General features: G+C 34.5%; 1 protein-coding gene across 1 annotated transcript in view; it reads right to left on the bottom strand.

The window, feature by feature from the left end:
- Positions 1-6,588: 6,588 nt before the first annotated feature.
- LOC140165632 (uncharacterized) overlaps positions 6,589-13,010 on the bottom strand; it is a 361,058-nt gene continuing 354,636 nt past the window's right edge. The window contains 1 exon segment of the mRNA XM_072188920.1: positions 6,589-11,986. Coding sequence (XP_072045021.1) covers positions 11,699-11,986 — 288 coding nt within the window. The 3' untranslated portion in view covers positions 6,589-11,698.

Here is a 13,010-nt window from a genome sequence, read left to right as displayed (position 1 = left end):
TGCCTCTGCTTACAGATTGTCACTCTTAGAATTTCACTTACATAGGATTTATGTAATTATACTTGTTTTGGTTTTTCTATTTTTGTTTTAATCTAAAGTGTTGAATTCTGGCCATTGTCATTAAAAAGAAATAATTCCTCAAACAGTATGAGATAAAAAGTCTAAGCTATACTAATAATGTGCTGGAGAAAGCTACTTAAAAGATTTAATTAGCCTACCTTGAAATCTGATGCTACAAAAACTGGACATTTTGCTATTTGTCTATATATAATTGTGTTTATATAGGAATTAAAAGCAGACTGAGTTACTCACTACATAATACATTATGGACCACAAAACACATAGGCCAGCTATATGGCATAGGAAAATCCGACCCAAAACCCAGGCTACCAAAAAAGATGCATAAAAATGGCTGTCCAGGAAATACTGTAATTGAGAAGTCAGTTTATATACAATTCCAAATTTCATTATCACCGTGGACTCATATTTTGTTTAGGCTGAAGCTATTATAGAAATGTACAATTAAGTTTCGAAGCATAACATTTGTCATTTTCATAGATAATTATGTAGCATATATCTTACACTCAACCACCAGGTCTACTGGTCGTAAGTTTTCTACACACATTATCATACAATATTAACATACGATAGTCAAATACATTATGTATAGAGATGAAAAGCCTGAAAAGCACTGATTTATGAATAAAGTCTTTATTAAACAATTCATTTTTTTTTCATTCTGAGCATGTAACTTAAGTAACCACTTTTTACCATGCCATCTTCACAGGCATGCTGCAATAAAGGTAACTGCCAAATTTTTTAACAAATCGAGGGGTCAGTGACACAAAGACGTAACTCCATTTTTTGTGAAAATAATATTTTGACATCAAAATTTCCAGAAACATGAGCACTTATATAAACACATAGAAGTAATCCATTTAGCACCCCATTGAAATCAATGGTCAGTGAAACAGACTTAACTACATAAGTCAATGTGGACCAATATCTTTAAACTCATTTTTCTCAGAATTACCAAAATGGAGTTACGTCTTTGTGTCACTCACTCCTCAAAATAATCCCTTGTACAGTTTATGTGAGTTTTGAAGTTCGGATTTAATAAATAGTTGATGCCAGTTCACCATTCAAATTATATAAAGTGTAGTAACAAACTCAAAGAATGAAAATAAAAATTTGTTTTTTAATGGTCCTTCACTGAAGTAGCTGTATCATTTGCCACTATGTTATTTACATTATGCCTGTTATCTTTTAAACACCTCTGTCAAATGTAACTTTAAAGAGATATTAAAGTAGTTTTAGTTTGGTAACAAATCTCCCATAAGATGCACAGTTCACTTTTCATAACATATAGACCACTTGACATTTTTATCAACAAAGGTGAGGACTGGTCTATCGATATGCTTGAACGAACCACTACACTATTCAATGGCTTTCTTGGAAAGTGCCACAATTTGCGCACATACTGCCGGGCAATGACGTCACATGTCAAGTGGTCTATACTACAGTTATAACCAAAATAAACCTGACATAAAACATTTCAATCAATTCTCTGGATCCAATCATCTAAATCTGCATGTGATGTGTGAAATACGGCTCATGTTTAACAAATGGGTGCAGCAGTGCTTAAAGCAAAGTAACAAAATAATAACAAGGGTGCTTTTTTTTTGGTTCAAAAGTATAAAACATTTTAAAATGCAGAGTGCTTCTCTATACTGGATACATAAGTCAGCCTTTCTAATCAATTTTGGCAAATATAATTGGTATAAATCATTTCAGTTTCTGTGAGTGTGCAAATTAGATACATGAGTGTGCAGATTGCTTGGTTTGGATTTCAGGTGTACTGGGGGCTATTCCATTTAAAATCCACACTACCCCTGTGGAAGATTTAGCTAAAGTCTTCCACAGAGGGAGTATGAGTTTTGAATAGAATAGGCAATTGGGTATTAAATTAAACTTCCATTTGAAATACTCACTCCAGTTGTGGTGGATATAGGTAAAGTCATAATACTGGGGGAGTATGAGTTTCAAAATGATTAACAATGACCAATTCCATTTGAAATTCATACTCCCCCTGTGGAAGATATTTCCAAAATTGTCCACAGGGGGAATGTGGATTTCACCTGGAATAGCCTATTTTATCTCCATATCATAGAATGTTCAACAAGAACTTTCAGACATAATGAGATATAGATAAGTGATGCTGCACAATGAAAACTTGCTGTTTTTCCTTATGTTCGTTTTCCTTATGATGATATCAAATATCTTGCAGGTCCTTGTTAAATTAAATACAGGATCCCTTTTAGACGTAGTATGCTAACGCCATCAAGAAATTGCCATCCGCACAGGGCTGACATCACTATGTGCTAGATGCTTAAAATATGCCCATTTAAGAAAAAAAGGAATCTGGTATTTTACTTCAGAAATAGTTCTTTGAGCAACACTTGACCTTTGTTGTGATGTATCAACGCGAGACAATTCTTTGCATATACATAGTGCTAACATGATAAATGGGCTGTTTATTTGAAATCCATGCCCTCAAGAAGAATTTGGAATTCCGACTCCAACTAGCGTCATCCAGAAGCTGTGAAAAGTGTTTCTAAGTATTATGAATTTCAAACAAGTTGCATCAAATCCAATCTGATTGTACAATTCTTATATTAATGCTCTGCGTGCTAGCCATGCGCTTTAATGGAAAAAGTTCAAGTTTTGAAATATTTTTTCAAAATATCAAAGCTATCTTAAGAACTACTGAATCAATACTAGGCTTGTTTGTACTCAATTTAGTGCATTTTTCATGCTGATTCCAAATATGGTCATGAAAATTTACATTTCTGAAATTTTTGAATTTCTAAATTTTTTTTGAAACTTGTCATCTGCAGTCGACACCCGCGTGGAGAGAGTTAACATATCAATGCAATCTACCACAGGGGGTATGGATTTCAAGTGGAATAGCCCAGATTCAATCATATTGTATCAACATCAGGGAGCAAAAGGTAAATTAATCATTACGAAGGCTTCATGTTTGGTATAAATCATTACAATTTCATCTTTGTGGTTTTGTTAAAACATTTCATTGGTACACAATATTTCTCTTAAACAAATATACAGTAATTTTATTTTAAAAAGAAATTTGGTCATAAACCATGTTAAGTTAAACTCCAACATATACAAATGAAAAACAATATACTGTCTGTGTGTCACTTTTTCTTTTTGAGCATCGCCATGGCAACCATGCATATTATCACAAATATCTGCGAGTTCTTTCATTATTTACACGTTCCGTTACACCAATTTTAATATCATTTAATGCTCTTTGTTTCAATAGCCTTAAATGGTTAAAAAATGAAACTCAGAAATAATGCAAATTGTCGATTTCAATATGCTGCATAATTGACATTATTTGACATTACTTATGTGTAATTTTAAACAACCACAAGAATTAAGCATAACTGGTTTAGATATTTTAGTTATCATATCAAACTGTTTCATTAGTTTATTGTGCATTTATTTTATACACTCACATTCTGATCCATAATTATCTAACACAATCACTCCTATCTATCATTCATAATCTGGTTTTGTCCCTAATTTCATATCCCATACTACTACTTCCGATCATACACATAAAAAATATTTCAAAACACTTGCATTTATTTTTTTTCACAATATCAGCATACAAGCACAAATACCTGCATGTAAAACAAGCAACTTGTCACCATGGCAATAATCAGTTTCCATGGCAACGGTTATCAAAAAGCAGGGATTATGATACAAGCCCTCCATAGTAATCAATAGTGCCAGATGATGAATATTTCACTACACTAGCTAGATATAGTATACTTAACACATCAGTATAGTAAAGAGATGAAGGTAGCGTAACAGATAAGACAAGGAGCTCACTGGCTGGCTGCCACATTACTTTTTTTTCAAATTTTTCGGAATATTAATATAAGAAATGAAAACTTTTTTTGTTTTTATGAAACACACAAATGATCAGATGTCAACCATAAAGCATGTGACCATGGTGCATTATCTGTGTTATATTTCCATTCTATGGTGCTATAAATTTACATTAATCCCATGAGAACTACCTGCCGATTGGCCAAAAAGAAGTTTTCATTATCAATTGGCCCAATCAGCAACATTGTTAGAATAATTTCACCACACAAAAAAATTGGGGTGAATTATTTGCAAGTTCCATTCTGATTGGTGATTAAAGTGAAAATATCATGTAATTGACCAATCAGAGGCAATGTTAGATCGGCAGGTAGTGCTCAGGGGGTTAAGAGCAATTAAGAATGTAAGCTTGTTTCAAATATTGGAAGTTATTAACGCATCTCAAAAGTCAAAACATTGAAGAAAATAATAATATAAAGAGAGTTGGACATTAAAAGTTTTTATTATAGGACTTTTCTTTGGTGATCATTTTGACTGCTACAGTAGTACTGCATATGCAATTCACATCGCAGCCACACAAGCATGATATATATTATGGAATAAGACATATGAACAGTTAGTGGTATTCATGTGACTATCACATGAACATCACATGAGCATGATGCATGTCTAACTGGTATATACACTTCACATCACATGGACACTTCATGACAATCACATGTATGAACATCATGTCATAGTCAATGGAAATATTGCACAGATAATAACATCGTTGGGCAGGAAAAACCTGTGTCATTACCCCCTGAACATGTTTAAAGCAAAAACTCCTATGTTACATGTTAGCAGTTTTATTTTAAACATGTTCAGGGGCCACAAGCACGTAAGAGGTTATTCCTGTCCAACGACGATAAGCTAGTTTGTCACTTTTTGGTCCTCACCCGATACAATAACATGAACTCCAGCTGCGTACCCATGAACTACAGAGCAGAGATAAAACACCCAGTATTCTAGCAATTCATTTATCTTCATTTAAAATATGATACATAATATATATATATATTTATATATTTATATAACACTAGGTCGTGAACTTTGTTCACCCTATTTTGTGAATTGAATCATTCTTTTGAAATATTTACAATGACTGGTAGTAGAAACGATTGTAAAGGTAATAAAGGGAGGGTGGTGAAATTTTCATTTTGAATAATAATACAATTTGTACAACGGGGATATATAGGTGAGTACAAATGGCTATGCCACCTTTGGTTTATTTTATGGAACATTCAACAAAAATGATTTTTTTTTTCGAGGAGAGAGAAATAAATGAAAAAGAAAGAACGGAACAAGCACAAATAATAACTAGAAGTCATAATAAATTTACATTGCTATATTCAAAAGTCACTGCATAGACATCTGTTCCATGTATATCTGTAAAGAGTATATATATAATATTTATATTTATAGATTTTGTACTTTGAATGTTAATATATGTCCACCAAAAACAGACTTCTTTTTATCTATATAAATATAACATCAAATTATAATTTAGTTAATGTTAACTAGAGTAGAAAATAAAGAATGATGGATTTATAAGAACTAATTAAAACAAAGCTCTTGGTTTATACGTTCTTTCTGTACAAATACAATGCAATGGGCTATTCCATTTAAAATCCACACTACCCCTGTGGAAGATTTTGGAAATATGTTCCACAGAGGGAGGATGAATTTCAAATAGAATTAGCACATAAGGCAGCTCCATTTGAAACTCACCCTCCCTCTGTGGAAGATTCAGATTGAATCTTTCTCAGAGGGTGTATGAAATTCAAATGGAGCTGCCTAATGTGGTAATTCCATTTAAAATTCATACTCCCTCTGTGGAATGGAATAGCCCAATATGAAGACAAAAGATATTTGCATGTATGATGGATAATCCTTAGATGGAGAAGTAGAAAATCCTTTTGATGTCATGACAATATCTGCCGCTGAAGAGGGAGGGTTTCCGAGACCAAAGCAGTGAGCACTCAACCCACCACCACCTGTCCGATGTCAGGGGCAGTTGCAGTATACTGAAAGAACTGACAACAGGGTGTATTATAACCTGGGCTTCATAATCCTAACACCATCAAGACTGTGCATGTCCTGAAAAATGTTGATGCTGATTCAGAGAAGATATTTTACCCTTCCCAGAATCCTTTACAACATGATGCATCACCTCATTACATCAAATGACACTCCTATTACTTGGTACGGGTTCCCATTGTTTTCATGTTGAGAGTAGACTGGCTAAGCATCATGGGTCGATAGTCAAGAAATAAACATATTTGGATGTGCGCTATTCACCGAGTACATGTTGCACTATAGTGGAATTCCAATTGAATGAGCGCAGCTTTCAATAGCGTGGCAATTTTTGCTTACACTGCGCTGATGTGCGCCAGCGTGTGCGACTGTGCGTGAGTAACGCGTGGAAGTGAATCAACCATGCCAACGCACTTTCGTGATTGGATAGCATTGTATCCAAGGTCGTGCGTTCGCGTTGTCGTTTGACAGAAGCAATATCCGATCGCGGTTGGATCGAGTGCAGCTGTTAAAAGCTGCGTTCATTTAATTGGAATTCTTACTATAGGTAGCAATCAGTACAGGAAATTAAAATGGGAGAAATGCATTATGGGAAGTGTAAGATATGTGACCCCTCGGCACAACTGAGCCCGGATGTCGCCCGTGCCACTATTGAGATATGATCCATCGAACTTAACAATAAACAATAGGAAACAAAGGATTTATTGACTGTTTATTGATTTTTCACTACCCCGGTACTTAAATATCAAGTACTATAGACATGATATACATCATTTTAAAGCTAATTTCAAGCAGAATATTTTGGTTGAATATCTCAAAAATGATGATTGGCGACTTCAGGGCTCAGTTGTGCCGAGGGGTCACATATCTTCTCAGAACCTGATTCAGCAGACATGTCATGGTAGGTCCAACTCATACATCAAATATCAGTTGTCTACAACTACAAATTCCCTTCGGTATTTAGCCCAATGAAAGCAAACAATGTGACACAAAATGTTAACATTTCTATACGATTAGCATCATATACGCTAACCTTAATGTTTGGAAATTGTTAATAATGTTATCGATATTTGGTTTGTTTCATTGCACAAAATAAATAAACCTTTTCTATTATACACTATACATATGTTCAGTACCTCTTTACATCTACTGCTTATAAGGCAGCAATAAGCTTACCCTATAGCTTTTACACCTTTTACATGAAGACTTCAGATGCAAATTACATTACATCCAAAGGCTGCCTTGTGTAATTGTTGCATCCTCTCTTACAGCATTTCTGATTGGTTGATTACACAGTCTATTCATTTGAGTGACCAATTAAAATACTGCTTCTAAATATTTCACCTCCATACTCTTCTGCTGTACAACTGTTTCTTACTGTGTTGCTGATTGGTTCAATAAATCATATATAATCTACTTGTAGCCAATCAGCAGGTAGTATTCATATGGTTAACCCACCATTCTTACCATGTTGCTGATTGGTTAAATAAATCATACATAGCCCTCTTGTAGCCAATCAGCAGGTCGTTCGTATGGCAGTTAATAATGTTTTATAATGTAATAAGATACTTCTGTAATCCCTTATTAGCAAGGGACAGTCAGTACTAGTGAGCAAAATTTTGAAGAAAAAAAAATACCCAAAACCAATAAAAAATAAACATAAAATAATTTTTTTTTAAATCATTAAAACCAAAAAAAGGCAGACTATGAATATATTATATTATGTATCTGAACTCTTCCCATGCACTATAGTCTGTGTACCTTCCTCGAGTCAGTAAAGTAAAATAAAATTTTTCTCAAAAACTTAATTTTTGCAGGAATCTGTTACAATGCTAGTTGGATGACTTGCATCATTTCCTTATGAAAATGTATACTTTTATATACTTAGCATCATTACATTTTGAATGCAATAAAAAACAATATCTTAATTACTGACTTGAGTAAGGTATACAGACTATATAATTCTTTGCCAAATATAGATCACTACAACATAGAAATAAAAGTTGAATTGTGTTGATTAGATTACTTGTGTGTAAAGGGGGCTTGTACGTGTAGGCATGACATAAATTGACCATAAGTAACTTGATGAAATATGTACAAGCTCACAAATACACACATGTGATACTAAACTGTACCCCCAATAGATAAATAAGGTAATTCTTAGCCAAGCTTGAATGTATTCATCCATGGAGAGTATTAAACATGGCCCAGTGTAAGGCGCATGCATGCAGTCTTCTGGACCACATTTGTGTACATCCATATCAAAACGATGCACTTGTCGGCTGCTACATGTGTCTCATTTCACATAATAACTAGGAATAAATACCAGGCTCATCTCAAGTGGATGTCACTTCAAATCATCCCCAAGTCACATGGTTTAGGAATACAGAGAACATTCTTTAACCATGTGACTTGGTGATTATTGGAAGTGACCTCCAATTGAGATGAGCCTGGTATTTATTCCTAGCTATTATCTGAAATGAGACACATGTAGCAGCCAACAAGTGCATCGTTTTGATATGGATGTACACATTTGTTTATCACAAAGCTACAATCAAGCAGAGTATTCTAACTTTTTCAAGAATTACCTAATATACCAATAGTATTTAATTACTTGAGCAACTAAAACTGACAGTGTGTCCCAATATTGCACATAAAATGAAAACCGTTCTTGTTTTCTGCATGAAGAATACTATTTCTCAATAATATTATCCACAAAACTAAGGCTTGTACAACACAATTGCATAAATAGAAACTTAGACAAAGATGCGATCATGGAACAAAGTTTTGACACACTTACACATCAAGAACTGCAAACTACCACCCCTCTCCCCCATGCAATGTTGAGAAATGCCCATGTTTTCATCAGTATTCCAACATTGATTGATGTGGAAAAGGGAAGGGCAACTCATTGATGTAAATGTCATGTTTAGGACATTTTCTGTAAACATGCAAAACTCTGCACAGAATTTTGGTAAGTGTGCCCAGTGTTCCAAGAATTTTTTTCCACGATTGTAGGTGAGCCTTATATCACACCAGAGTTGCTTTATGTGCTAAATCACCTTGCAACTCCCCAAATCCCACATAACTTAGCACATGCATCAAATGATTTACATTAGGTTTGTGTAATAAGCCCTTGATAACTATTAATCAGTCATAATAGTCCTGGAACAGCCAGTAGACAGTGTCAATGTCTGTAAATACCAACTTTGTATTCCACATTGAATACTAAATTTGTATTCCACATTGAATACTAAATTTGTATTCCACATTGAATACCAACTTTGGATTCCACATTGAATACCAACTTTGTATTCCACATTGAATACCAACTTTTCATTCCACATTGAACACTAACTTTGTATTCCACATTGAATACTAAATTTGTATTCCACATTGAATACTAAATTTGTATTCTACATTGAATACCAACTTTGGATTCCACATTGAATACCAACTTTGTATTCCACATTGAATACCAACTTTTCATTCCACATTGAACACTAACTTTGTATTCCACATTGAATACTAAATTTGTATTCCATATTGAATACCAACTTTGTATTCCACACTGAATACTAACTTTGTATTCCACATTGAATACCAACTTTTCATTCCACATTGAACACTAACTTTGTATTCCACATTGAATACTAAATTTGTATTCCATATTGAATACCAACTTTGTATTCCACACTGAATACTAACTTTGTATTCCACATTGAATACCAACTTTTCATTCCACATTGAACACTAACTTTGTATTCCACATTGAATACTAACTTTGTATTCCACATTGAATACTAAATTTGTATTCCATATTGAATACCAACTTTGTATTCCACATTGAATACCAACTTTGCATTCCACATTGAATCACACAGATTACAGCAACTACTTTAATGTTATAATGAAGGAGTAGAAAAGATCATAATACAGAATTTTCACATCTCAAAATTCAAAATGATCAAACTAATAAGTGTTTACATATATCATTTAAAGAAATCAATATAAAAGAATCAATTTTGTACACAATGTCATTTGATTATTTTTTCATTTTCATTTTACTATTTTTTTCTTGGTTTTGTTTAGTTTTGCTGAAGAAAGTTAAGCTTGCAAGTGCATAGGTCTCATATATGAAGCAAAACAATGTCCATGAGCAGGATTCAAAATAAACTTTGGTTTCAAAACTACACCAATATTATTTGCAGGATCAAAATCTAATATAGGTGACATTCAATTAATTTTACCAAGTCAATTTTTTAATTGTGAACAACTATGTCCCAGCACATCCCTTTTTAAAGGGATTTTTACTTGCCATCTTTCATTAAGTGACATGGTCTGATCCACTCAGACCAAAGTCGGCCATTTTGAAAATTATAACCATTACTAACTGCTTAGTACTTAAGCTTACTGACATTGAAATCCCCATCATCCCTGCATGTTGCAAAATTATCAAATTTTTATATGTTTAACTTGATTTATAGTGTATTTTTGTTTCTTATTTTTGTCTTTATCTCAATGTCATCATTGCCAACTTTGGTCCGACTGCATCAGATCAAGTCATATTGGGCAATTCCATTTGAAATCCATACTCCCCCTGTGCAAGATTTTGGAAATATGTTCCACAGAGGGAGTATGAATTTCAAATAGAATTAGCACATTAACCAGCTATATTTGAAACTCACCCTCCCTCTGTGGAAGATTCAAGTTGAATCTTTGTCAGAGGGTGTATGAAATGCAAATAGAGCTGCCTAATATGCTAATTCCATTTAAAATTCATACTCCCTCTGTGGAACATATTTCAAAAATCTTCCACAGGGGTAGTGTGTATTTCAACTGGAATAGCCAAATTTGCCAGACCATTTTTTGACAGTAACTGGCCAAAGCGTCCATTATTTTCAACCCTGTTCATAGACTTGACCTGCAATCATATATTATGTGGCATCATTTGGCAGACCAAACATTCACATGCTGTTTTTGTAAAAGTAGCAATTTTTACACAATTTTTTCAAAAAACCTGCATTGCAAACCGTATCATATATTAAGAGGCTCCATCCGAGCCACTTACGGCATACATCATTCATGCTGCGCCATACATGTAGCTTTCCTCAAAGTTTGCAGTTTTCTTATACTATTATAACTAAAACCAAACAAACTTTTTATAACCCCATGAGAACTACCTGCCGATTGGCCAAAAAAGAAGTTTTCATTATCAAATGGACCAATCAGCAACATTGTTCGAATAATTTCACCACCCAAAAAAAATGGGGTGAATTATTTGCAAAGCTCCATTCTGATTGGTGATTGAAATGAAGATATCACGTAATTGACCAATCAGAAGCAATGTTAGATCAACAGGTAGTGCTCAGGGGGTTACAGTCTGCATGATTTCGTCAGCACCCTCAGCAGTATATTGGATGCATTATTTTCATAAGCATCTCATAATAGAGAGGGGTTGTATTAAATTAACCACACCCCTCACTAATACATGTATCTCATAATAGAGAGGGGTTGTATTAAATTAACCACACCCCTCACTAATACATGCATACCCTGTTTCACAAAGAAAAAGATAGTGAAAAAAGCTTGCACGGTATATCAAAAAGTTCATCACATCATAATATATATATATAAAAAATGTTTCTTTTTTTATATTTTTAAATTCTTTGGAGAAAGCCCTAATCCTAAAAATGTGATTTTTCTTTTACACGGTTGTCGAGATCGGCGGGAAGTGCTCGGGTGCATTCTTGTTGGCAGCATACTCGCCAAAGAGCTCTTGACCGACTCGTTTGATTTGCGATTCGACCTGCGGAAACTGCGTAAGCACTATCTTCAGATCGGCCACAGAGAGGGAGAGCACATCCACGTGCTTACAAGCACGCACTGAGGTTCTACGGGGCATGTCGTATACCATGTGGATATCGTCAAAGAAGTCGCCTTCTTTTAGGACTTCGGAAACTTCTGACTGGTCATGTTCTTCTAATACTTCAACCTATGAGAAAAACAAATTGTAGAACTTTATAAGAGAATTGAGATATTGCCATTACTTACTCAACACCTAAGCTTACTGATTTTAAACAGCTCTTTTCAGAGCCACCACTTATTTAGTTTTTTCTGTTGACAAGGGGCGGTCTTCAGTGAACAGCTCTTTTCAGGGTCATTAAGACTTTTTCATTACCAGATAGGCAAGGTCTGCTTGTTCTCTATTTACAAGGGGCAGTCTTCAGTGAACGGCTCTTTTCAGAGCCATCAGTAGGCAAGGGGCGGCCTATATGGCCATCGATGCTGCTTTGATGCTTGTTATTAATGAACTATAAACTAATTCATCACTATTAATGGTAAATTTGTATTGGCCAAGAATATTACATGCAGAGATTCATATGTAATCACAATTAATAATAGTCAATTAGTTGATTTCATTAATAAAAAGGATAGACCAAGCATCAATGGTCAATCAAACTAATTTTGTTTTATTGCTTATATCCTTGGCATACTTATTAATTGTGTGCATGTCATACACCGACATCGCCTGGCTAATAATTATTTGGTGCAGCAGAGATACTAAAATAAATACACGGGATTGATACACGTGAATTGCTATGCACGGTTTTGATATCAGACGAAAATCTTCGGATACCGGGGTGGAAAATGATGAATATCTCCCGTAAATGATTTCGTCTCAAGAAACCAGATCTGGTCTTATACACTTGAAAATATGTGTTGAACAGATATGATAGTCGTTAGTTTGCGCTTTGAGAAAAGGCTGTGAGTCTTGAACTCAAAATCTGATCAAATTTTATATTGCGTTGGTCCTGTATGGACTACACCGTGCAGGCTATAGCTGCACTCACTACTCCAGTGGAGGCTGTATGACCACTGACCGCAATGTCGTATACAAGCTTACTCACACAGCGAGAAATCAATTACCCCGGCTATTGTCAGTAGCCTTAGTCAGGTCACTTGGCTACTGCGATTCATATTAAAGGTGGAATAAAATGGCCGTGCATGGCTGTGGA

The sequence above is a fragment of the Amphiura filiformis genome, chromosome 12, assembly GCF_039555335.1.
Source record: "Amphiura filiformis chromosome 12, Afil_fr2py, whole genome shotgun sequence".
Lineage (NCBI taxonomy): Eukaryota > Metazoa > Echinodermata > Ophiuroidea > Amphilepidida > Amphiuridae > Amphiura > Amphiura filiformis.
Note: the sequence above shows the minus strand (reverse complement) of the source record. Positions and strands in the feature narration are given on the sequence as shown.